We start from the raw sequence: 27,412 nt of genomic DNA on the forward strand, positions 1-27,412 counted from the left end.
TTGCTGTCTGACTTCGGAGAGTTCCGTTTAATGGGAGAAGCAAATTCAAACGCGGTGGTTGTTTGAGCAGCTGGCAGCGCTCAAAACTGAGATTAAAACCAACCAGCCACCCCCAAAATAAAAACAAAAACACAGATGTCACAGGTAATTACAGCTCTTTTTGGCAATGCAGTTATTGGGTTTTTTTAAACAGCATTTTGTTTTCTCTCAAATAAATACAATCTGCTCACGCGACATAAAATAAAACAAAATCCACGATAAACGGAATGATACAACAAGGTGAAAATGAAACAAAAAAAAAAAAACACCACAAAAGGAAAAGGAGCTGTTGATAACGTCAAGTCTGAAGAGATGTCATGGAGAGAAAGTTCAGAAAATGCTGAAAGAATGAGAAATAATAAAGGAACTGGCTGAGTATTTTCTGTTGTGGGTCATGAAGAGTCCCTGGGGGATGAATTTGAGGAAGTGGGGAGCAGCAAGAAGTGATTCAGAGCCTTGGCAGCCAAGCTGTTAATTAACAGCCACTGCTAATTGCATTTCTTCTGCTCAGTGACACCATCCCTTCTACCTGCGACTTCAAATCATTTCCTCAGCGTCTCTTTTGAAAGAAATGAACCCAAACCAAAAACCAAAGCCAATTTTTGGGGATAAAATTTACCATTCTCTTTAAATTCACCAGAATTTCATAGCAGGAGGCCCCTGGCCCCAGCCAGCTTCTGTCTGAAACTGCTCTGTGGCAGCGAAAAGGGAAATACCAAATTTTTACTGAAATTATCACAGTCTGGATCCTCATTTTGCATAAAGAAACAAAGCTCTGCTCATTTGAGTGTAAGGTCAATTTAATTCTTGTTTTTTTTTTTTTTCCTAAGCCATACATTGCAAATTATTAAAATTAACTTTATTCTTGGCAGATTTGCAGCTTTTTTTCCCCCTTAATTGTGGAGAGAAGGAAAAACCTGGGAAGTGCTGTTAGAATAAAAGTTGGGATCTGATGCAGCTCACAGTGAAGGAAAAGATTTTGGAAGGCTCAAGTTTAATGTTCTGGGACAAAGCACTGGAGTGACATTAAATCCACATTAATGAGCATTAAATCCACATTAATGGGGTGAAAAGTGAAGCAGCAATTCTTTTGTCTTCTCAATTATAAATGTAAAAGGAACAACATTTTTTCTCTTTTTTTTTCCACCCAAAAAGCCCTTTCAACAAGAGACTGCTTAACACAAAACCCCCAAGAAAACTCAAAATGCTGAAGAAAATAAGATTTTTTTCTCTCTGTGATTCCTGACACCTAATTCGAGCCAAAACTACAATTGTCAAAATATTTCCCAAACATCCAAAAATATATATATATATTTTTAAAAGAAGAGTATTTTAACATCTCCCTCCTCAACCAGAACACCTTTTTTATTTATTTCTATATCAAAGAGCAGCTGACACCACTGAAATTGTGCATTCAGCTTTTGCTCCCTCTCTGTTTCGTGCTCCTAAAAAATCTCCTTTTAATGTCACTCAACTCCAGCAGGATCTGAGATAAATAAATATGAGAACACAACAATATTTCCTGCCCCAATTTTTACACACAAAAAAAATCTGGAGAATTCACACGCCTCAGCAACCAAATTTTTTCTCTTTTTTTTTTTTTTTTTAATGTGATTGTCAAATATTTAATTTAATTTTTTTCTTTTTGCATGGAGGAAAACAAGCCAGAAATGCTCTTCAGAATGTCTGTACACAGCCAAAAAATAATTTAAATGACAATTAAAAATGAACCTGACAGCAATAAAACCACACAGGAGTAGGATTTTTTTTTTCCCCTGCCCTGTCCTGAATTTTCTCCCTGACTTTTCAGCTCCATCCCTGCTGTAATAAAGCACCTATGAGTGGCCTAAGGTGTGTCACACAGTCCTAAAAGTAGAAAGAATGGAATTTTTATCCTATGGATTGTGGGAATAGCTGGGGTTTGGCCAGGCTGGGCTCAGGATGGGCTCCAAACTGAGCTCAGCCTCTCTGGGGTTTGCTCCATCCCAGTTGTTTCTCCTTTTTTGGGGTTTGTTCCATCCCAATTGTTTCTCCATCCCAAGTATTTCTCCTCTTTTGGGGTTTCCTCCATCCCAATTTTCTCCTCCTTTGGGTTTTTTTTCCATCCCAATTGTTTCCTCTTTTGGTTTTTGCTCCATCCCAATTGTTTCTTCTTTTTTTGTTTGTTTGTTTGGTTTTTTCCATCCCAATTGTTTCTCCTCATTTGGGTTTTGCTCCATCCCAATTTACTCCTCTTTTTGGGGTTTGCTCCATCCCAATTGTTTCTCCTCTTTTGGGGTTGGTTCCATCCCAATTGTTTCCTCTTTTGGGGTTTGCTCCATCCCAATTCTCTCCTCTTTTGGGTTTTTTTTTCCATCCCATTTTTCTCCTCTTTTGGGGTTTGCTCCATCCCAAATTTCTCCCCTTTTGGGAAGCTGGAATTGCAGTTTGTCACTCCCTGGTTGCTGTGGCAGCTTGGGGGAGGCGACACCAGCCCTGCCCAAGGGGGAAATCCAAACCAAGAGGATCCCCACTGTGATCCCAAATTTCTTGGTTACAGATGGAAATTCTCCTCTTCCACTTTCCCCCAAATCCCAACCTTTCCCTCCTTGGATAAATACATGAAATGCTGTTCCTAAATTGAAATGTGCTGGGGTTTTTTAAGGTGTTTTGTCTTTATGACAGGTGGCACTTGGGAATGAAGGGTGAGGAAGCAAAGCACTCAGAATCCCATAGAATCCCACAGAATTCCAGCAGCTTTTCCACCCCATCATTCCTGGGAATCCCTGCACAATCTCCCCAGGGCTGCCCAAGGGACACGGAGCCACTCCTGGTGAAGGGCCAGCACAAAAATCCCAATATAAAAGGGAAAAAAAAAACCTTTTCCAAAGCCTTCTGAAGGGAATTGAAACAGCACAAACCTGCGGACACAGTTGGGTTTCAATAACCAAAATAAAGGACTAAAAACCCAAATCTGAACTTCCCAAATCCCTCAGATTTGGTTGCAAAAGGCTTCTTTTATTCCCACTTCAAAGAGATCCCTCCCAGCTTCTGTTGTGCTGACTTTTGATGCTCAAACCTCACCTGTAAGTGATGTGAAATTCGGAATTTTCCTCTGAGCCAGAATTTTCCTGAATATCAACCAATCTCTTATTTTCCTTAATATCAACCAAAATCTCTTATTTTCTTTAGTATCAACCAAAATCTCTTTTCTTTAATCCAACCCACCTCTGCACAATACCCAGCGCATTTTGAGCACTCAGAGGAGAGGAATAACCTGGTGCAGCCTGCAGAGGCAACCCTGGACTCATTTCCAGCCTTGGGGAAGGAAATAAACTCCTTTGATTTTTCTGGAAGGTGCTGAGGGTTTGGGGGTTGTGCTGACTTTTGATGCTCAAACCTCACCTGTAAGTGATGTGAAATTTGGAATTTTCCTCTGAGCCAGAATTTTCCTTAATATCAACCAACCTTTATTTTCCTTAATATCAACCAACCTCTTATTTTCTTTAATCCAACCCATCTCTGCACAATACCCAGCACATTTTGAGCACTCAAGAGGAGAGGAATAACCTGGTGCAGCCTGCAGAGGCAACCCTGGACTCATTTCCAGCCTTGGGGAAGGAAATAAATTTTTGATTTTTTTCTGGCAGGTGCTGAGGGTTTGGGGGCTGGGAGTGGAGCAAGCACGAGGTGCTGAACAAGGCTGCAGACACTTTGCAAAAATAGCAGTGAGAAAACAACCCCAGCATCCTGCCTGACACAGTCTCATTGTCCCTACAGCGAAAGTGTCACCAGAGCTCCTTCAAGGCGAGGAAACCAACCCCGAGCTGTGCAAGAGCCTCAAGCTGTGTTTTAATTTATTTCCCCCCCTCAAACCAGCCCGTTTTGTTGTAAACGAGCTGATTTACAGCCCATTTAAATACAAAAAGATTTTTTGCAGGGCTGTGGCTGTGTGAGATGTGCGGGACAGGTGAGGAGGGGTTTTCCTGCTGGCAATAAAACACAAGGAAGGAGAAGAAGAAGAAGAGGAAGAAGAGACGTTCTCCAGCGCTGGGAAGGGCTGTCCTTGCTGGCTGCTCCCTACTCCTGCAGGAGGGTTTCTCTCCAGTTAAAGCCTCCAGTTGGTCCATGAGTGAGAGGGAGGATGGGAGGGTCTGTGAGCTGCCACACACCAGTGTCCCCCAGCTCTTCACAGGAGCAAAAGCCCAGGTAGGGAATCTGCGAGGAGAGAGGAGGTGATAACGGGACCAGGAAAATGCTAAAGATAGATTCTGAAAATCTATCTAGGGTTTGTGGGTACCAGGGGCTGTGCAGAGAGCCCCAAACCCCTCCAGCACAGCGAGCAGGGCACTTCAGCCCTACAGCGCTTCCCCTGCCCACCTAAAGAGATGTTCACCAGCAAAAGGCTGGAAATTATTGTGGGGTTTTATTTCCTCTCCTTTCCTGCCCTCTGCAGAGGCTCCCTGGGATATTCAGGGCTCATCTGGGAACCTCTGCTCCAGCAGATTCCCACTTGTTTTTGTCCCTGCTGGCCCTCACCTTTCGGACCATCTGTACAAAATCCTTGGAGTTCTGGGGTGACAGCCCCTGGAGCTGGCAGGTGCAGGCCTCCAGGGAGGATGCATGAGCCACGATCAGGATGTTATTTCCTGAAACAGAATGAGAAACACAGCCTGAGGAGGGACCCAAAGCCAGGTTTAGGGGCTGGTGCCCCAGATCAAGCAGCCTTTTAAAACATTTTGTCCTATAACAACACATCAAGCTGTGAATCGTCACATTCACATTTTCTGAAAAATCCCTTTGCCCAGGATTTTTCTCTTGGGAAGCTGAGAAGCCTCAGAGAAAAAGGAAACAATAATTATCTGATTTGCTTCTCCTGTGTTTTGCTGCTGTGGAATGTGTTTGGAGATTGTTTCATGTGAATTGTTTTGACTCATTGGCCAATCAGTGCCAAGCTGTGTCAGGACTCTGGAGAGAGTCACGAGTTTTCATTATTATCTTTTTAGCCTTCTATAATATCCTTTCTGTATTCTTTGGTATAGTTTAGGATTCTTTAATATAATATAGACAATAAAATAATAAATTAGCTTTCTGAGTCAGATTCATCATTCCTCCCTGCCACGGGGCACCCCACAAAAACAAGAGTGAATGAAGGGGAAAATGGGATTTGTTAACATGTTTAGAGCATTTCTCAATTTTCAGGGTAGTGCTTAACTCACTCCTACTTGGTTTGAAAATGCTTTCTGGAGAAAACAAGAATTCCAGTGAGATTTCAGCTGTGCTGGGAAGCAGATGCTTTTTGCCTACGCAAAAATTAATTCCTGTTACAACAAACACTTTAATTTCACTCGCTGGCTTTGCACAGTGGCAGCTTTGCATTTCCATTTCCGAGATCCTTCACAAGCAATGCCCCACTGTGCTTCTGAATTTTGTGTGCAAATCATTAAAATCAAAGCTTAGAATGCAGACACGTCAGTGAGAGGAAATCAGTGAAAACAGCAGATTTAGTGATTCTTAGAATGTCCTGGATCAACAAGAACAGCTAGGGGTTTAAAAAAAAATTTAATTTTGTGTTTGGAGAAATGTTCTAAGGTCTTTATGGGAATATAATGTAGAGGAGGAGCTTGGACAGGGGAGGGAGAATGCCCCATTTAGTGCTGAGAACACACAGCAGAGGGCAAATAATTCATTTATTCCCTTGGGAATAAATTCCTGTCATTCCAATGGGATCCCTAAAATAAAATAATTGTGCTATTTAACTTTATGGACCTCTCTTGTAAAGTGATGTATCTGAAAAATAATTCATTTATTCCCTTGGGAATAAATTCCTATCACTCCAATGGGTCAGGATCCCTAAAAAATATCGCTATTTAACTTTCTGGCCCTCTCTTGTAGGAGCAGTTTATCTGAAATTATAGCTCAGGACTTCCCAATGCTTCTGGGAGAGAAGATGAGAGATTCAGGGCTGGGAATTCATCCCCTAAGAGGGAAAGATTTCAGGATTATTGGAATTGCCATGCCCACTGCAGCACTCACTCACCTTTGCCTTTACATTCACTGATGATTTCCTTCGTTACTTGGTAGCTTCTGCTTATGTAGGAGTCGTAAGACTCGGAAACCACCAACTTGCTGACAGGAATATGAGGTCTGCAAAGAGAAAAACACACACAGGGAATTATAAAAATAAAGAATTCCAGCTGTAAGGTCTGTGCAACCTCCATGATCAGGAGGAAGCGCCAGTGACGTGGGAAATTTGGTTTATAATAAATCAAAATTTATTTTATATGTATATTTTATACATAATTATATTTATATAATTTAAATATATAGAAATAATATCTATTGTATCATATATTTATCTGTATATTTCATATGATATATAATTTTCAAGTCACATATATATATTCTATATATATTATATAGCATTTTCAGGTCATATATATACATATATACACATATACACACACACATATATATACATATAAATATATAAAAATATATATTTATATATAATTTTCAGGTCATATATATGATATAATATATATTTTTATAGATACTATTTAATATATCTATATACACATACATATATATATATATATACACACACATATATATAAAAATAAAAATATATTAAAAATATATAGAAATATATAAAGAATATTTAATTTCAGGTCATGTTCAGCACAGCAGCCTGGAGCCTGCTCCTAGTTTCTCTGGGACCCTGAGCAGCTCTCCCAGCCCGTGGCTGATGTTCACCCTGAGAAGAGTTTGGTCCCGTGTCGCAGACATCTTTTTCACTAAAAATCCTTTCTTTAGGATTTTTCCCTTCTGAGAAGCTGAGGCCTCAGAAACAGAATGTAAACCATGGTTATCTGCTGCTGTAGAATGCAACAGGTAGATCCGTGATTGGTCTCTTGTCGATGTTTTGATTCATTGACCAGTCACGACAGAGCTGGCTCTCGCTCTCTGTCTGAGCCAGCTGTTATCATTCTTTTCTATTCTAAACTTAGCTTAGCCTTCTGAGGAAACCTTTCCTTCTTTTTCTTTTTAGTATAGTTATAATATATATATATATATATATATATATATCGGCAGGGAGCTCCCCGACACCCACTTGGTCCACTCAAACAGGCCGGGCTCCACCCGGATCTTCAGGCTGTTCTCCTGCTGCATGCCTGGGACACACAGACAGGGGGGCAGGCGGCACGGGGGAGGAACACAGCAGCTTTAATCCTTCAGTTATCTGTGAATTTATTGGGTTTTTCTACAGAAAATTAAGTGTTTATTCAATATATGCCCTACAATTGATTCGTAAATAATGAAAAGTTATTAAAATAAAAAAATATTCATTAAAAAAGTTAAAGAGAATTAAATTTATTTCTGGTATATGGTCCATTCAAACAGGTCAGGCCCCACCCGGATCTTCAGGCTGTTCTCCTGCTGCCATGCCTGGGAACAGGGACAGGGGCCAGGCAGCACGGGGCAGGAACAGAAGAGCTTAATGCTTCAGGTATCTGTGAATTTATTGTTTTTTCTACAGAAAATTAAGTGTTTATTCAATATATGCCCTACAATGTATGGCCGACAATTGATTTGTAAATAATGAAAAGTTATTAAAATAAAAAAATATTCATTAAAAAAGTTAAAGAGAATTAAATTTATTTCTGGTATATGGTCCATTCAAACAGGCCAGGCTCCACCCGGATCTTCAGGCGGTTCTCCTGCTGCATGCCTGGGAAACAGGGACAGGGGCCAGGCAGCACGGGGCAGGAACAGAAGAGCTTAATGCTTCAGGTATCTGTGAATTTATTGTTTTTTCTACAGAAAATTAAGTGTTTATTCAATATATGCCCTACAATGTATGGCCGACAATTGATTTGTAAATAATGAAAAGTTACTAAAATAAAAAATATTCATTAAGAAAGTTAAAGAGAATTAAATTTATTTCTGGTATATGGTCCATTCAAACAGGCCAGGCCCCACCCGGATCTTCAGGCTGTTCTCCTGCTGCATGCCTGGGAAACAGGGACAGGGGGCAGGTGGCACAGGGGAGGGGATCTTCAGCTGTTCTCCGGCTGCATGCCTGGGGAACAGGGACAGGGGGCAGGTGGCACAGGGGAGGAACAGAGCAGCTTTAATGCTTCAGGTATTTGCCAATTTATTATTTTTCTATAGGAAATGAAGTGTTTATTTCACGTACGCCCTAGAATTGATTTGTAAATAAATTTAAAAATATGAAAATCAAAAACTGTTCATTAAAAATTAAATTAAATTAAACAATTCATTTAAAAAATAAATTTAGATTTAATTTTTTGATTAAAAATTAAAAATAATTAAATTTATGTGATGTATATGGTCCACTCGAACAGGCCGGGCTCCACCTGGATCTTCAGGCTGTTCTCCTGCTGCATGCCTGGGACACAGGGACAGGGGCCAGGCAGCACAGGGGAGCAATCAATTAATTGATTTTCTATAGAAAATTAAGTGTTTAATGTATTTATTTGATGTTTTAATAATTAAATAATTATCAAAATAAAAATATATTATAAAAATCAAAAATAATTAAATTTATTTAATGAATTCCCTACAATACATACGTTGTATATAATGTATTGTAGGGAATGTCAAGCTCTGGCTGGCAACAATATATTAATATAATAATATAATAATAAATATTACATATATATAATATTATTCCTATGGAAATAATGATTACCATTATTTTAATATATAATAAAAATTAATTAAATTATAATAATATAACATAAAATTATTATATAATAAAATCATAAGAGAAAAAAATGAAAATGAAATAGAATAATAAGGAATATAATAACATATACTGTAATAATACAATATAATAATTAATTCAATAATAAAATAAATACTAATTACCATTCCTCATGGACTTAGGTCCATGTTTTGTCTCTCTTTGTCAGAGTTTTCTGCAGCACATGAGGAGACTCCAGCCTGTCCCCTGTGGCTCTTACCTTTCAGGATGTTGTGGGCTGTCTGCACGCAGCGCAGCGATGGCGAGCTGTAGATGTAGTCTACAATGGTGTTGGTTTCTAGCAAGGCTTCACCTGCAAGAAAGTGTCCCCTCAGAGCCTCAAATGCCACCAGCAAAGTGTCCTTGGACCCATTCATTGCCACCAGGAAAGTGTGCCCTCAAACCCCTTTAATTCTCCACAAAATGTGTCCTGGGACCCCTTTACTGCCACCAGCAAAGTGTGTCCTCAAACCCTGTTAATGCCACCAGCAAAGAGTCCTTGGACCCCTTTAATGTCACAAATTGTGTGTCCTTGGACCCCATTAGCAAAGTGTGTCCTTGAACCCTTTTAATGCCACCAGCACTGTGTCCTCAAACCCTCTTAATGCCACCAACAAAGTGTCCTCAGACCCTGTTAATGCCACCAGCAAAGCGTGTCCTCAAACCCCTTTAGTTCCCCACAAAATGTGTCCTTGGACCCCCTTAATGCCACCAGGAAAGTGTGTCCTCAAACCCTTTTAATGCCACCAGAAAAGTGTCCTCAGACCCTGTTGATGCCACAAGCAAAGTGTCCTTGGAGCTGTTAATGCCACCCAAAGTGCGTCCTTGTCCCCTGAGTGCCACCAGCAAAGTGTCCTTGGAGCTCATAATGCCACCCAAAGTGTTCTTGTCCCCTGAGTGCCACCAGCAAAGTGTCCTTGGAGCTGTTAATGCCACCCAAAGTGTCCTTGTCCCCTGAGTGCCACCAGCAAAGTGTCCTTGGAGCTGTTAATGCCACCCAAAGTGTGTCCTTGTCCCCTGAGTGCCACCAGCAAAGTGTCCTTGGAGCTGTTAATGCCACGCAAAGTGTGTCCTTGTCCCCAGCACTTACCCACGAGCCTGGCCTGGGTGCAGCCCAGCACGGTGATGGGAGCATCCTTTTCATAATCCCTGAAACCACCACTCCTCTGAGGTAAGTTGTGAGGCATGTTCAGGTTGCTGCGCATGTACCTGCCTGCAGGGAGAGGTGCCAAGCTGCAATTATCCCCCCAGGCAGAGGCAGCACCATCACACCTGATTTTCCCCTCTCCCACCACCTCAGCTCGGCTGTGCAGGTCCTGCCTAAGCCTGGCTCATGAGCAGGTTTTTTTTCCCCATGTAAATCCATCAGAAATTTCACAAAATTAAATTGAACACCTCTCACCAGCTCAAAATCAGCCCAGAATGTTGCTAAGGTTTTAATTTATTTTTTTTTAAAGGACTGATTTCCCCAAAGGAATATCATTTCTATCCCACAACAAATATTACACTTTTACAGGAGGTTGGAATATCAGAACTCTTAAGTCATAGGGAGTTGTGAAATCATCCTTTCACCACAAGGTATTGAATAGAGCAATGATTTTAGGACAGATTTCTGATCACTCTAAGGCCAACACAGCCTGAAGTTATAATTTGTTCACTAGTCTGAAACCCGAGCATAACACTGGGTTGAAAATACCAATTTAAGCCCCAAAAAACCACTCTGAGCAGAGTTATTTTCATTTAACAAGTGAATGGCTCCATTTCATGAGAGCCAGCAGTGCACAATTTTTCTTTGATGGCAGCAAATGTTTTCATTGAACACATTGAACACAACACCATGACTGCATTTTCTCTTTGGTGATGTAACTGTAATCACTCCTGTGATGTTTTCCCAAATATTGCCAAATGGAGTTTTTCCTCCCTGCATGGCTTGCTGCTGCTGGCTGCACAAAAATCATCATTTTGTGTTAAAACCCAAAGCTTCCAGCAGGCAGTGGCCACTTCTCCTTCCTCCATGAAATCCTGGGATACCCCCAGATAACAATAAAGGTGAATAACAAAAATAAAGGTGAATAACAAAGGGCAGAACACTTCAAAGTTCCAGCAGCAAAGGCTCCACTTTAATATTAGAGCCTACTTTTGATCCAATTTTCCAAGTTATTATGTTTTATTCTAATTGGCTAGAATAAAACGAACTAAATTATTCGAAGAAATTCTAACTTTCTTGCCACTCAGTTCATTGGTTGGAAGGTGCTGGTGTGTGTATGTGCTAAGACTCTCTCTTTACACAGGCGTTTACACTTTTTCTTTGTGGATTTCTTCATTTTCACAGATACAAACTGCCTTTTGACAAGAACAGATTGTTATGTAAACCCATTCTCATGGTTCTTTTCCATGGGAACTTAACAGGCTACCTGTTCATTGAGCTGAAATAGCAAGGCCTGACTTTATAACGTGGAAAATGTTTTGCAGTGGCTTCTGTGAGCCAGAGAGGGGTTTGATAAGAGGATCTCTGAAAGAATTTTCTACATTTTTCTTTCATACAGAAAGAATTTTCTGTCATTGGCACAGAAACCAAGAAAGAAAGAAGGATAAATAAGAGAAACCTGCAACTGCCTGTTTCACTGAGCGCTTTGTTTGTTTTTCCTGACCAATGAGTAAACTGAAGAGTTTTTTAAGAATGTATAAAAAGCCTCCATGCTGTAATAAAAACAGGTTTGAAACCTTGTGAAAATGGAGTGTTGTGACCATCTCAAATACGACACTACAAGGCATTTTTTAAATAAGTTTTTACCCTACATGCAACACCCTGGGCTCACCTTTGGCATCGAAGCACTGGGACAGCCAGTACTTCCCAAAAACCACATCCATCCTCTCTCCATGCCTGCACACGAACAGGCAGCGCTTCTGAGGGCCCGGCTGGCTGCTTATCCTCAGGGGCTGATGTTGGGGAAGATGAAACAGGAAAGCCTTATCAATATGATTGTCTGGCAAAAGATTTTGAGAATATGGAAACTATAAGCGAGATTGAAATGAAAGCAAGCTTTGAGATCCCTCAGTTACTGAACAACTGGAAAACAATGCTGTGGCTGGCTGAAGGTGATCCCCTTCTGATGGAACAACACCCTCTGCTTGCAGACAGGCCCAAGGGTCAGAGCAGACCCTGCAGCTTGGCAGAAGGGGCCCAAAGAGGAGTTTTTAGGGTTTAAAATGTAACACAGGATGGTAATGTAATGATTCTTATAGGCTGTATGTAAATGCTGTAGGATTTGTATCTTGTACTAGATTGGTTAGCGAGAATTCTCTTCTCTCAGGCCTGCTCCAGCTGTGGCTGGCAGCTCCCAGCAGGGCCCTGCACCCAGGCCCTTTGCAATAAACCACAAGTTCCAAAAGGCTCCGGCACCCAGGCCTTTTGCAATAACCCACAAGTTCCAAGACCAGAATAAGATTTATTGTATTGTAACGGGAACCTCGCTCTCTCATCCTCTTTACCTCTCTTTACCTCTCTCTCTTCTCTCAGGCCTGCTCTGAGCTGTGGCTGGCAGCTCCCAGCAGGGCCCTGCACCCAGGCCCTTTGCAATAAACCCCAAATTCCCAGCCCTGGCTGCAGAGATCTCTCGTCTCTGTCCATCCCGACTGTCCCACCCCTGACACTCCTACAGGCTGCAAGGGAATTGATGCCTTCAGTTGGAGCTTTTATATTCTCCACATTCTGCACTGCATTGGTGTGTGACTCTGAGCTCCATACAAAGTGTCAGCAGCTCTCCTCACAGCTCAGTCCCACAGAACAATCCTTGTCCAGACCCAGAACCAAGGACACCACTGCAGCTTCAGCCCAAAAAGTGCAAACAACAGAGAACTGAGCAACAAACAACAGAAAATTGAACAACACAGAGCAAACTGGGACAGCATAACCTGAGCTGGAATTGGATAATTAACCCAATATGGAAATGGACCAAAACTTATAAAAGTGTGAAAACTCATGACCTGCCATCCATCTTGGGTGTAGCCCAAGGGCTGGGCTCTTGTACAGCCCAAGGCGTGTCCTTTAAAAAATAAATTAATAAATAATCCTTTTAATAAATCCCCACTTTATTCCTTTATCTCTGTCCAGCCTCTGTCCCAGGCATCAAAGTGCCAGCAGGTTTGACCTTCAGCAGAGTGCACAGACACCTGAGCAGGCCACAGGAGCCAGCAGCAGGCTCCTCCTGCTTTGCCCTTGTGCAAACATCCCAGGGAAGGCTGCAGGATTTATTGCTTCGATGGGTTTGTGGGGCTCTTTGGGAGTTTATAATCCTGCTATATTTATCTATACATATAATCCTGGTACATTTACATTTATTATAGGTGCTGTAAAGCTGCTGAGGGGGCAGAGGATGGGGTCCTGCCACCCCAGCTGAAGAGGCAGTTTGGGGATGCGGTTGTGTCATTAAAAACTCTGTAACTTGTGCTGTAGGGAGTGAAAAGATAAACTTTTGGGGAAAATCCATTCAGTGGAAGGTTGTCCCTAATGATTTCTGGCTGTGGGTCCCTACCTGCACGTTCTGGCAGATGATGGTGAGAGGCCCAGCGTCCCCTGGCCCTTGGTCTTCCTGCTGCCTTCTCTCCAGAGCTCCATCAGCAAAGGCTTGGAGGGATGGGCAAGATGTGGTGTTCAGGATGGAGTAGGACCTGCCAAAAATAGAAAAGCATTGTCTTTGGGAATGGTTTTTGTGCTCTCAGGACGTTTCTGTAGCCTCCAGGAGCCGGTGGTAATTACTGTTGTAATTATTTCATTATTATTTGGGGTTTAATGCTGCCCTGAGAGCACCTTGCCAGGTGATGCACACATGTGAGGAGACGATTCCATCTCCATGGGCCGTTTCCTTAGGAACAATTCACAGAACAATTCCCAAAGTTTGCCCTGGGAGGCTCTCTCCACCCTGGAATGGAAAATGCCAGGACCCTCCTGATGACCACAGGATGCTCACTAACATCACCTGGGGACCTGCCCATGTCACTGACCGTGGATTTGCGGTCCCAAGTTTGGGAATTAATGGCTGCAGGGAGTTTGCACTCATTTCTAGCACAAATCAGGGTTTCTGGGCCCAAAAGAGCTTCTCCCCCTGTTGCTCCTGCAGTTTTAAGTGCTGCCTATTCCCCTTCCCACCTGCTTGGGAATTTATTCCCCCCAGTGCCTCCTGTTATGTGCAGCCAGAGGGATTTAACAGAGCCCACTCTCCCTGCAGGGCCGTGCCTAATGATGGCCCCTCTGAATAAAGCTCTTATTCCCACATATTCAAGGACTTTGGCCAAAACCCTGGGGACTAAAATGTGACAGGCAATTACAGAAGCTGCCTCGACCCTCTGCTGACTCAGTTACCTCTGCTTAGTCATTAAAAAAAAAAAGAACATTATCAGGTAATGGATGTGGTCATTTACTCTGACAAAAAGAGTTGCCAGAGCTGGCACTTTTCAGTGCCTTAAATACAGCAGGAGCTGCTTCCTGATAGCAGCAGTTAGGATAAAATCTCACAGGGGTTTCACAGCTGGTAAAACAGCCCCGAGTGACTCTGCCAGTGGGACAAAAATAGGTCACCTGCGTGAGTTATTTGATTTAAAGGAGGAAAAAACCCACTATGATGTTGGTCCTGATCTATTATCTGCTGAATCAGGGTGCAAGGATGACACTGAGCTGCTGGATTGTTCCTGAGTTCCCAACAGGGGCTGGCACTGCCCTGAGGAATTGTTCCCCCCGTTGGCCAAATGCAGGTGGAGCATTGGAGTCAGCACTGATCCATCCTCAGTGACCCCAGGACTCGAATGTCCCAGTGTGAGCAGAATCTCAGTGTGAACAGAATCTCAGTTCTCACTTAGGACCCATCCCTATTCTGTCCAAAGGGAATTTCTCCCAGCTGTCAGTCCTTCCTCCCATTCAATCCCTTTCCTGCCTTGTCCATATGACATTTTTTAAGGACACTGGTCTGGAGAATACCACGGATTTTTTGGTTTCCCCACTTCCCTTTGCCCCCAGGAGCTGCCACACAATTTCGGAGCCTTTCTTTCTCTCTGAGCCTTTTAATAAAGGCCACAAAGGCTTCACCATCTGTTTATAGATGCAGGATTTGCTGGGAATGGTGATGAGGCAGAGGCAAACTCTGTGTGCTGCAGAAGAGCCACCAGCCTGTCTCCAGTGCTGCTGGAAATCACAAACTGCTGAGGCTGCTCCAGCTTAGTCATCTCCTAAGGACAGGCCATTGTTTGGAGGCTTTTCCCCAAAAACTCTGGTTCCATCTCCTGCCTTCCAGATGGTGCCTTGTCTCCCCTGCTCTGGCAGGGATAAATGAGGGGTGAATGATTTCAGGAGTTCTGTTTAATGAATTCTGTTTAATGAATTCTCACCAAAATCAAGAGGCATAACCCTATTCAAAAGGTGAGGGCTGCATTCTCACTGAAGCCAACAACAAGCTCCTAAAAGTCTTGCTAAATATCCTAAAGAATTTTCCTGATCCAAAGTCCTTCCCAGCAGGGAATTATGCAGGGAAGATGTCTCTTCCCAAATTAACTCTCAAATTTACACCTTGCTGATGGCAGGCCCACCCCAGAGGTGCCTGCACAGCAGTGTCTCCAGCAGCCATCTGCTGCAGCTCCATCAGCCTGCGAGGCACAAAGAGCTGCTGCAACATCTCAGCTGCAAAAATCACCTTGTCCTCTAACCCCATGCTAAGGGAGAGCATCTGCTGCTCCTTGGCTGATGAGATGAGGCTCTGTGTGCCAGCTCCTTCCCCTCAGTGCCCTTCTCAGCGTCCCTCCTCGCTGCCCCAGGTGAAATCCCAGCTGCTGCTCCTGCCTTAAGTTGGAGCTTTTATATTTTCCAGATTCTGGAAAATATAAAACCCACGTATTTTCTGGATTCTGCCTTAGTGTGTGACTCTGAACTTTATATAAAGTGGCAGCAAGTTCTCCTCACAGCTCACAGAACAATCCTTGAACAATCCTTGAACAATCCTTGTCCAGCCCCAGAACCAAGGACGCCGCTGCAGCTTCAGCCCAAAAAATGCAAACAACAGGGAATGGAGGAGAGCAAACTGGGAAGGTGGGACTGCATCACCTGGAGCTGGAATTGGACAATTAACCCAATATGGAAATGGACCAAAACTTATAAAAATGTGAAAACTCATGACCTGGGGTCCATCTTGGGTGTAGCCTTGGTCAGGCTCCTGTACAGCCCAAGGTGTGCCCTTTAAAACCCTTTTAATAAATCCTTCCTTTATGTCTTTAACTGTGCCCAGCTTCTGTTCCAGGCAGCCTCCCAAGGCATCCCCGAGCCCATTTTGCAGCTGTGGAAAGGGGAGGAGCAGCCTGACCTACCCATGGAACACCCAGGTGCCACATTCATCCGCCTTGGTGATGTAGTTCTCAGGCAGCAGCCCCGAGCAGCCAGTGGCAAGGGAAATGCCATAAATCCAGCCCTCACTCGTGCTGCTTTGCTCCACTGGGGACATGAAAATGAAATCCCCTGGCACCAGCTCCAGCTCGTCGTCGTTCTGGGGGGTGTAGGGGTAGATCACTTGCAGAGTCTGGGGGAGAAAAAGCACAAAATGTTGTTAATGTCACATCAAACGGGCCCCCAGCTGGGTAATAATTAGCATCGACTCCAATGAATAATAATCTTTATTAAGAAACCCATTGCTCTTTTTTATATTCTAGTTTGCTACAGTGGATTTGATTGGTGCTTTAGTTAAAACACCTTAATTAACCCCTGGCTAATTAAGGAACCACCCTTTGGTAAGCAAATCCCCATAACACATTCCACGTGTGCACAACACCAGCAATAGTCAGCAAGCGAAGATAAGAATTGTTTCTCATTCTTTTCTCTGATCTTCTCACAGCCTTTCCCAGAACGATACCTGGGAAAGTTGTGTTTTTCTCTGTGGCCAGAGAGCTGCTGCAATGCCACCCTTCAGCAGGGCAGTGGTTTTTTGGGGTGATGATTTATTAAAATATGGATATTGATCCAGTACCAATATCCAAAAACTCTCTAACTAAAAGTTTGAAGTTAGAAAGTGAATGTTTATTGTGGGATAGCTCCCAAATACAGACTGCCATTTACAGGTGACTACAGAGCCCTTTTATCTGTACAGGTATTGAATACCCAAAACACAAATGCATATTCATAACTTTGGTACATCCCATTCCCTGCTCCGTATGGTAATTAGTTCAAAAGCCATTAAGCATGGTAATTAGTTCAAAAGTTATAAAGCATGCGTAGTTTGTTCCTTGAAATGGGTCAGTGGTCCCTTTCATGGGGAGGGGTCCCAAAATGAGGAAGTAAATGAAGTCTTCCTCATTCTGACCTTTCTACCTTTTCAATGCAAATGTGACAAATGAACCCTTGGTAGAACTCCCATTCCCCCTCTTCAGTTGGCTTCAGAACAGAAGAGGCCACAATTGTCTTATGTTCCTAAAAGCTCTTTATCAATTTCTATATTCTTCATTATAAACCCAGCTAACCCAACATTGTGCTGACAAGCAATCAATTATTAGTTAACTACTAACTCTGAACTTCATCAAGGCCTACCCATTGATTTTTAATTAACTCCAATAAAGCTTATCTCTAACTAAAACCTCAGCTCCTCTAAAACCCCTAAATTCCTCAAAGTTGATGTCTCAGTGAGAGGAGCTGCAGTTTACCTCGTGGTTGACGAAGCGAATGTCGCGGGAGAAGATCGCGGCCACCCAGTCGCAGCCCAGCTTGACGTCGATGCTCTGGGCCAGCTTCTCCAGCGTGGGCAGGTGGCTGCTCTGGAAGTGATAGGCCAGGGTCACGTGGAGCTGCTTCTTGTGGGGCTCCACGTGGACATCTGCAGTGGGGAGAGGCGTTGGGAAGGATGAAAGTTTGACAAGAAAGTCTTGTCAAGCTTTGTGTGCTTGGCAGGAGGATTTTTGAATGTAGAATTTGAAGAAGGAATAGATATGGAAGCAAGTTTTGACTTAGAAGAAAAGAATTGCTGAGCCAGTCTCACTGGATAACCAAGGAGGCAAAGGGTGTGTTAGTTAGAAGGGGTTTTTATGGCTTAGAGCAAAGGATAAACCCACCCCAAACAAGAAGATGTTTTTACCAAGCAGAAAGAAGCACAGGCAAACAAGGCAGCAAATGTTGCAAATAGAAAAAAGGTCTCAGAATTTTCCACTGCAAGAAAACTGAAAAACAACTCCTAGCTTAAACTGCAACATACTAACTTTTAGTGATTGGAGAACAGTAACATGAATATGGTAATTATAGGAGTTATGATAGGCTATAGATAAACATTAAGGTATAGACTGGTTCTACTGTATGAAGATGCTCAGCAAAGTATAGAATGCATTTGTAACCAAAATAAATGTATTTAATGCATTGTAACCAAGAGAAAAGTCTATAATGCATTGTGACCAAAACCAAAGGGTCTCCAGGCCTGCCTGCAGCTGGAGCTGACAGCTGTGGGCTCAGCTCTGTCACCCACCACCCTGGACTGCTGTAACATCTTGGATGTAATAAACTGCATTTTGGAGAGCCCCTGGAGTCCCGCAGAGAGGAGAGTTGAAACCCCTTTGTGCCAGGTGAGTGACTGTGGCCTCTAACAGAGCTGGATGTGCAAAGATGCTCAAGTGGGACAAGATGGAGCTCAGCTGGAAATCTGGGAGTGTGAGGATGTTGCTGTTCTATTAGGGACAGCTGAATAAAGCAACACAGACTCCAAGATCTTCTCAGAAGGCAACAGCAAAGGTTATTAGATCTCACATTCTTTTATAGACTGTTCTGAGAAAGGCGGACCTGGTGGGTCTTCAATCAACACCCCTCACCTCACTGGCTAATTAGGAACAACACCCCTCTTGTAAACATCTTATGAGTAAACAACAAGCTCAAAATATCAGCTGAACAGATTAAAGATTATTTTAATTATTTCTATGAGCTTTCTCAAAGCTCCCCCCGAAAAATGCCTGGGAAAGTTTATCTGACTTTCTCTCTGAAAATTTATCTTTCTCTCTGAAAGTTTATCTGACTTTCTCTCTGACCAGACTGCCAGCACCCACAGGAGGTCTCTAATATTGAAAATGATCAGAGATTTGGGGTCTGATTCAGCCAGGGTGCCAGACAAGGCATCCCTGCTAACTGCCAAACAACAGGGGGTGTGACAATCCTTACTGCAGCTCTGGACATGCAGGATCTCCTGCCAAAAAATAAAAAAAAAAAAGAGATTTTTTTCCAGGTTGGAAAATCCTGGCTTTAATGAGCAGCTGAGGATCCTTCCAAAATAAGCAGGTTCAAAAGCATAATTTTCACTCTCCCTCCATTGTTCTCTCTGCTGCACTAAATTACAAATCCATGGAATTTGCAGGTTTGTGCAAGTTGATGAAATCTTTTCCCTGGACATTAGTTGGATTATCAGTTTAGTCACTGAGGGTGAGGTATTCCCAAATTGTGGAAATGTAATAATGATTCAAAACGATCCTGCAGAAAAAAAAAAGAATCTGCATCAGGAGATCATTCCAGGTGAAAAGATGTGAAATATTTGGGCTCCTCCAGTAGACGTGGAAATCACAGGATACATTGTTTGCACGTAATTTATTCATGCTTATTCAACCAAAAATTGCAATTAGATTTGACTGATTATTCAGTCACAATTGCAGCTATTCAGAGACTTGGCTCCAAGTGCCAGCCAGGGTAGCTTTGCAAGCTCATCCATCTTTTTTTTTGTTGTTGTTTTTCATCAGCAATAAAAATATGTTCAAAAAAAACCCCAGAGACTTTAATGTGATAACCTGACCAAGCTGTGGCTGCAATGCACCAATTGCCTTGCCCTAAAAAACCCCAATTTGGCCTGAATTGGAGCAGTCTTGGGACAGAAGATTGTTGGAAGCCACCAATGCTTCTTTATTCTGGGTCAGTGGGGGTTTTTTTTGGATAAAAATTGCATTTTTGGCTGTGCTGGAGGGAAACACCGATCCCACTCTCACTGGCTGCAGTGCCCTTGGACCCACCCAATGTCTGCCTTCCAAAATCACCTTTTTCAAGATAGAATTCCCTCCCTCTTCTAAAGGGAAGGGAAGTTCTAGGGCAGGTGAAAACAACACATTCCTGAGGTTCTGGACCCTTCTGGCTCCCTGCTGTGGGGCAGGGACAGACTCACAGCATCCCTGCATGGCTCTGGCTGCCTGCCCAGCATGGGAGCAGCCCAGAAATGCAGAATTTGCCGCAGTTTGATGCATTTAAATTCCAGGATAAACCTGGGATTAAATGGGGAAGGACTAAACCAGTTATGAGTTTAAACTCAAGGATAAACCTGGGATTAAATGGGGAAGGACTAAACCAGTTATGAGTTTAAACTCCAGGATAAACCTGGGATTAAACCGGGAAGGACTAAACCACTTGTGTATTTAAACTCCATGATAAACCTGGAATTAAATGGGGAAGGACTAAACCAGTTGTGCATTAAACTCCAGGATAAACCTGGGATTAAATGGGGAAGGACTAAACCAGCTGTGCATTTAAACTCCAGGATAAACCTGGGATTAAACCGGGAAGGACTAAACCAGCTGTGCATTAAACTCCATGATAAACCTGGGATTAAATGGGGAAGGACTAAACCAGTTGTGCATTAAACTCCAGGATAAACCTGGGATTAAATGGGGAAGGACTAAACCAGGCCAAGCAGTGATGGAGGGTGGGAGGATTATCCAGGGAGATGTCCCAGTGCTCCCAGGGTGTTGTGACTTCCCAGTTTGGAGGTGGCTGGAGGACACTCAATGAGGTTGTTCAGCAGAGGAGAGGACGAGGTTCTGGTTATTCCCCCTCCAGAAACAGGAGAGGATCATGGAGCTCTGAGCTTGGAAAGAGCAACCAACCAACCAACTTGGGGTCTTCTCCCAGAGCCCTCCTCACACCTCAGAAATGCAGCAAAAAACAGCCACGGCCTTGAAATGGCCGAGGAAAGTTCTGTGGTGGTGGCCGGAGGTGGTGAGGGACAGGAAACAGCTCAGAGCAGCTCTGTGAAAGGGTAAAGAACCACCAAATGTCAGCTTCCCCTCCAGAAACAGCACTGCAAACTCAGGGTGAGACATCTCCCAGCTGAAAAGGCAAAGCACCCGCTGGGGTGATTGAGTTTTCATTCAAAAATCGGGGATTTGCTTTTGAGCTTTGCTTCTTGGTGGCAGCAGAGCTTTGGGATTCTGAAAAGGCCCAAAAATGTGAGCTTTGGCAGCTGCTTTGCTTCTTCATGACACCAAAGTTCTGGTTTTTCTGACAATGCCCAGGCTGGGCTCCTTCATAGCATCAAAGTTTTGGTTTTCTGACAATGACCAAGCTGGGCTCTCATGGCATCAAAGTTTTAGTTTTCTATCAGTGCCCAAGCTGAGCTCTTTTGGCATCCAAATTTTGTTTTTCTGACAATGCCCAGGGTGAGATACTTCATGACACCAAAGTTTTGGTTTTCTATCAATGCTCTTCATGGCTTCAAAGTTTTGGTTTTTCTGACAATGCCCAAACTGAGCTCCTTCATGGCATTCAAGCTTTGGTAATTCTGACAATGCCCAAACTGGGCTCTCATGGCTTCAAAGTTTTGGTTTTTCTATCAGTGCCCAGGCTGGGCTCTCATGGCTTCAAAGTTTCGGTTTTCTATCAATGCCCAAGCTGAGCTCTTTTGGCATCCAAATTTTGTTTCTCTGACAATGCCCAGGTTGAGCTACTTCATGACACCAAAGTTTTGGTTTTCTATCAATGCCCAGGCTGAGCTCCTTCATGGCTTCAAAGTTTTGGTTTTTCTGACAATGCCCAGGCTGAGCTCTTTTGGCATCCAAACTTCGTTTTTTATTACAATTCCCAAACTCGGCTCTCATGGCATCAAAATTTTGGTTTCCTGACAGTGCCCAGGCTGGGCTCTCATGGCATCTAAACTTTACTTTTTCTGACAATGCCCAAGCTGGCAGCTGCCAGAGCAGTCACTCACCTGCTTTGGAAGCCGCCTCTGCAGCAAAGTCTGCAGCAAACTTCTTGAGCACCTCAGCACTCTCCTCCTTGACGAAGAGCCCGATGAAGTTGGAGGATGTGTAGAGCTCCAGGGGCAGGGGCGCAGGGAATTTGCATTTCCAGCGCATCACCGTGGCCTGCAGGGCTTCCGTGAGAGCGTCCACCTTGCTGTCCTCACACTGCCAAGGAAGCAGGACAGGCAAGGCTCAGGAAAGGAGAGGATGTGGGTGGGCGTCAGTGGCCTACCCTTCCCCTCATGCAGTGAGAAAAAGCACAGGGGCATGGAAAACAAAACAAAAAACCAAAAAAATCCATGTTTAGAAATCCTCGGCCCCTCCCTTGTCCTCAAAGCAGGATCAGCTATCCTCAAGTAACCTCCCCAAGCTCCCCCCACCCATTCTCACACTGAGGATCACTGGAGAGGATGAGACTTCTGTCTTCTGCTGCTGCTCTTCCCTGAAAACAACAGCTTAAAAAAACCAATCACCTCCTCCAGCAGCCCAGGCATCGACAAAATCCCCGCAGCACCCCCCTAAGCCGGGATGAAATCTCCAGGCTGAGCCTGGCAAGGAACGGCTGAAGGAGAGAGGGGAGAGGAGCTGTGCTTTACCATGAAGAACTGGCACAGGGTGATGTGGGGGAAGATGTTGTGGGCTTTGTTCTTGCCACAGATCTGCTTGGACTGCTGCCAGAACTCGGAGAGCTTCTGCGCCAGGGGCCCGGTGGGGCGCAGGTACAGCACGTACTCGCGGGGCAGGCTGTCATCCAGGAACGGGTCACCCACATGGGAGAAGAGCCTGGCAGGCACAAAGAGCTCCTAAATCAATAGATAATTATTGGAACCCAGGAAATCCCTCTGGCTGCCCTGGAGGGCTCGAGACCCTGCCCGGGAGGCTCAGAGACCTTGGCGCAGAGCCCAACATCCCCTTTGGTTTTGACCCATGGAAAAAATTACCAACCTTCATATGAAGAATTACAAGTCAAGAGAGTTTAAGAAGAATAATAGTTTGTCATGGGGTGAAAAATAGATTTTTTTGGTTTTTTTTTTTTTTCAGGGTTCCAAGATGGAGGAATTTGGGTGTGCCTTGTCCTTCTTCCTTCTTCTTCTTGGCCTCCACCTTCTGCTGTGATGGTGGCACTTTCGGATTGGTTTAGAGTAGAAGCTCACTGTCTAACACAGGTGATGGTATTGGGAAGTTATGGTAAATAATGTACACGTAGTTTTTAGTATAAAAGATAACACCAGTGTGCCTCAACCCAACCTGCCAGACAGACCTTGGTGGGTCAGAGAAGGAATTTTATAGATAAGAAACAATAAACAACCTTGAGAACGAGAACAGAAAAATCCTGATTCCTTCTTTGACTGCCGGGCTGGGCAAAAGAAGCTTGTACGTATCTCAGAGTCACTCTGACCAGCAGAGATTCTGAGAGATAATCACAGGTTTTCTTCCCCCAACAAAACCAGCTCCCCCTGTGCTGCCATTCATTGTCCCTCCACAGGAAAATGTGGCTCTGGCGGGTCAGGCAGAGCTGCTCTGCCTCACTTGCAGCCCATTAGCACTGCTCAGTAATACAGAAAATTGGGTTTTACTTTCAGGCTGATGCTCTGAAGATCTAAGCCAGGTCACTGCTTCTGCCTTTTCTGCCTTTCAGGGTGCAAAGCACAGGGAGGAGAGCACCAGGAATCAGCTGCAGAGGGTGGGGGGCTCCTTCTCTCACCTATTCCCCTTCCCACCTGCTTGGGAATTTATTCCCCCCAGTGCCTCCTGTTATGTGCAGCCAGAGGGATTTAACAGAGCTCACTCTCCCTGCAGGGCCGTGCCTAATGATGGCCCCTCTGAATAAAGCTCTTATTCCCACATATTCAAGGACTTTGGCCAAAACCCTGGGGACTAAAATGTGACAGGCAATTACAGAAGCTGCCTCGACCCTCTGCTGACTCAGTTACCTCTGCTTAGTCATTAAAAAAGAAAAGAAAAGAACATTATTATAACACATTTGCTGCAGATCACAAACCCTCTCAGACCAGGCTCATTTCCAGCACTTAAACAGCACCTCAGTAACCCATAAGAAGGATGTTTTTATTTGCAGGTGCTTTTCAGACAACACCCCTGCTTAAACATTCCACATTCTAATGGCTGAAACCCTACATTCACCATTTCTGCTACTTTTTAACATTTATTACTTCATACCAACCAGTCGCATGCTGCTTGAACACTCCTTCCTCCTGTCGATGCCAGCGCTTTTTGTCTGCAGAGAGAGCAAAATAAAAAGAAAATTTCAGTGCTGCTGGGTCCATTTCTGTGTGTTGGAACATTTTTGGGATGCCCTTTCCAATTCTCCAACCCTTGGAGCTTTTTTTTGGATGTGCCACCTGTCAAATCCCCATAAACTGAAGGGCAAAGTCATGCAACCAGCACAAAATATGAATTATGGACCTCTGGGTTTTCCTACTTCCCCACTTTTTCTTCCATGCACAGAAGCATGGAGGAATTGGGGTTTCTTTTAAGGGACGGTGTTTTATTTATCTAAATATAAATCTATAATAAATCTATCTGCATTGTAATAATATGCCATTCTGGGGACATGCAATGCCTTCCCCACAAGCTCACTCACAAAAATGAAGCTCAGGGCTCTTGCAGCCCTTCACTGACAACTGTAAATCAAATTAGAAACGTTCCTAAAAATTAGCAATTAGTTGAGAAACACCAGCATTTAATGGTCTCTTTGCTGGCAATTTCTGCATGAAACCCTAAAAGTTTGGGTCTGAGAGTGCAGGAGTTGCACTGAGGAGAAGAAAAATTCAGCAGCCACGAGAGGGCACAAACAGAGATTTTCCAGCTTAGAAAAGTTCCCTTTAGTCCTTGCTGTAGTCAGAGAGCTCTTCTGCTTCTTTCCCTTCAGGATGCCTCTAAATCCCTTCTCCCTCCAGCTGGGAACACCCAGCTCTTCTGTTCAGCGAGTTTTCTGAGCAGACCAGCACAAATAACAGATTTAAACATGGAATTGAGTTTTCCGAGTGCTCAATACCAGCAGGGAGAGGAGCTGTGGCTCAGCTCAGCCCTGCGGCACCACGGACAGCCAAAGGGAGGGACTCACCCAAACCCAAATGGAGCAAGGATTACGAGTGGAGAAGGCAGAAAATGACAGAAATTTTAGGGTGATGAGGCAGAGAGAGGAGCTCAGCTGGGGAGGGTGCAGAATTCCCCATTTCCCCAAGGGAAAGGGAGCAGATCCAGGCTCCAGCCCCTGGCTCTGGGGTCAGGGACCCTCCAGGACTCGTGGCTGTGCTTGTGTCCCCCCTTCTGTGTGCAGTGCTGCCCTTCCAAATGCTTGTGGGGGGTATGTGAGGGAGAAACCATGTGAGGGGCAATAATACACCATCCACGTGACCTGACATTCCCATTAACATTTTTCCCATCACCCAATACAAAGGCAGCCACTAAACAAACTATTTAGTGCAATACAACAGGTCTGGGGTCAGGGACCCTCCAGGACTCGTGGCTGTGCTTGTGTCCCCCCTTCTGTGTGCGGTGCTGCCTTTCCAAATGCTCTGACACCCCCAGGACATCCCTGAACGTCACTCCCGGCCCCCAGGCATGTGCTGTTGACTCAGCTGTGCTCAGCCCTCCCCACCCCTTGAACACACACATCTTGGTTCCTTTGGAGGGCAGGAGGAAGGCAGAGAGATAATGCTGATAATGATAAAACAACAACAACAACAAAAAAAAAGAAATAAAGGGCTGTTTTGCAAATGTGTGATGATGAAAATACTTCCTCCCCAAGCTGCCCTTATTTGTCAGCATTCCCTGGAGATCAGCAGTGCTGGGCCCGGCGCCTGCCCTCTGGGAGGATGGATTTGGTGGATTTGGGGTGGTGAATGCTGTGGGTCGGGGCTCCTGCCTTGCTGACCTTGCTCTGCTCTGCAAAATGTTCTATGCAAAGCAGAAACTGCTTTGGTTTGGAAAGCAGCTCAGGCAAAGGAGCTGAAAGTGGGGGGGGGGAGGCTCTAAAAGATAAGGGGGGACTTTCTAAAAGATAAGGGGGAAGTCTCTAAAGGATAAGGGGAGACCCCTCTAAAAGACTGAGGGGGGAACTCTCTAAAAGATAGGGGGGGGCCTCTCTAAAGGATAAGGGGGGAATTCTCTAAAAAATAGGGGGCACCTCTCTAAAAGATAAGGGAGAACTCTCTAAAAGATAAGGGGGAACTCTCTGAAAGATAAGGGGCACTTCTCTCTAACAGATAAGGGGCACCTCTCTAAAAGATAAGGGGGGAACTCTCTAACAGATAAGGGCCACCTCTCTGGGAGCAATGCCCGGGGATCCTTCCTGCCCTGCTTCCAGCATTTATTGTGCTGTCCTTGCTGAGTTCCCCTCCCCTCCTGTCCGGGCTGTTTCTGCTCTCTCAAAGAGAGATGTGACCGTGCAGAGCTGTCCCCTGAGTGGTGGCAGTGAGTCCTGCCCTCCCAGAGCAGCTCTGGCCCTGCAATGAGCAGTTTCTGGGATTTCCTGTGCCCAGATCCCAGCCCAGAGCTCTGGAGGATCTGGCCAGGTTCCATCACCACCCTCAGGGACACTTCTCCTTCATGACCTGATGATTCCTTGGAATAAACCACACAGAGGAGCCCTGCTGGGATTAACTGGGATTGAAACAAAGGGAGGCAGAGAACACCAGGCTGGAGCCACACCTTTGTTCACCTGTGATTTCCAGAGCTGCCTCCATCATCCACAGGGACAACCAACTCCCTTTCCAATTTAATTTTCAGTGTGAGAAGCAAACGCTGCATCAAGCAAACAAAGCCAGAGGATATTTTTATCCCAGGACCTGCAACTGAGAGATTTCTTTGGTGGTTTTTTTCCCCCCTTATTTTTTAATTTAGTGCAAGGAATGGTGCTGATGATTGATAAATCTCTGAAAATCCCACCCTGCAGAGGACCCATCCTCCAGCTCCCAGCCCAAAATCAGCTTTTTAGAAGCTGAGCACTCAAAACTGGTCCCAGCCATGCAAAAGTGGCCTGATTTTCACAACTGCTGAGTGCAGTGGGAGCTGGAAAACACATCCTGCTCCTGAGGAAATCAGGTCACTTAATTAGGTGACAAATTATGGCTTAGGTGCTCACATTTCCTCACGCTGGGCAGCAAATGTCGGCTGGAGCATTGTAGAAAAAAATAATTGTGACTCAGATGAACCAGAAAAGAGGAAAAAGTAAGAAAATGACTTGTTTTTCAGAATTTACTGGATGGTATCACTGAGTAACCGTTTCTGGGGATGCAAAATGGGTTCAGGAGCTTCGTGCAGCATTGCTGGTCCCCTGGGACACCCAGTTCCTCTTGGCTTCTGAGATGAAGTGCAGGGAAATCACTTAAAAGCACCCAGCAACATGGAATAATCATTTAGAACAGAGGTTCTGTGCAACTGCAGATCTGGAGAATTTGGGGAAGGGGAAGGAAAATCACCAGGAAGAATTAAATGGGTTTGATTCTTCCACCTCAAAGCCCACCCCACAACACTCTTGAGTCTCAAGGCCCAAGGAAAACCTTTCCCCACTCAATCTTTGGTTAAACAGGGTGAAATATGGCCAGAAAACATCCCAGCTAAACAGCTGACCCCAAAATATTCCAGCAGAATTGGGATGAA

General features: G+C 44.3%; 1 protein-coding gene across 1 annotated transcript; it reads right to left on the bottom strand.

The window, feature by feature from the left end:
• UBASH3B (ubiquitin associated and SH3 domain containing B) lies at positions 1-26,496 on the bottom strand. The gene is made up of 14 exons (XM_031063522.1): positions 26,472-26,496; positions 23,966-24,023; positions 22,384-22,570; positions 21,754-21,952; positions 17,462-17,631; positions 16,139-16,347; positions 13,324-13,459; positions 11,608-11,728; positions 9,879-10,001; positions 9,009-9,101; positions 7,112-7,193; positions 6,059-6,174; positions 4,558-4,667; positions 1-4,236 (listed from the first exon to the last, which is right to left on the bottom strand). Exons 1-14 carry the CDS (start codon positions 26,494-26,496, stop codon positions 4,099-4,101), a joined length of 1,767 nt encoding a protein of 588 aa, XP_030919382.1. The 3' UTR covers positions 1-4,098.
• Between the last annotated feature and the right edge of the window lie 916 nt (positions 26,497-27,412).

The sequence above is a fragment of the Geospiza fortis genome, unplaced genomic scaffold, assembly GCF_000277835.1.
Source record: "Geospiza fortis unplaced genomic scaffold, GeoFor_1.0 scaffold262, whole genome shotgun sequence".
Classification (NCBI taxonomy): Eukaryota; Metazoa; Chordata; class Aves; order Passeriformes; family Thraupidae; genus Geospiza; species Geospiza fortis.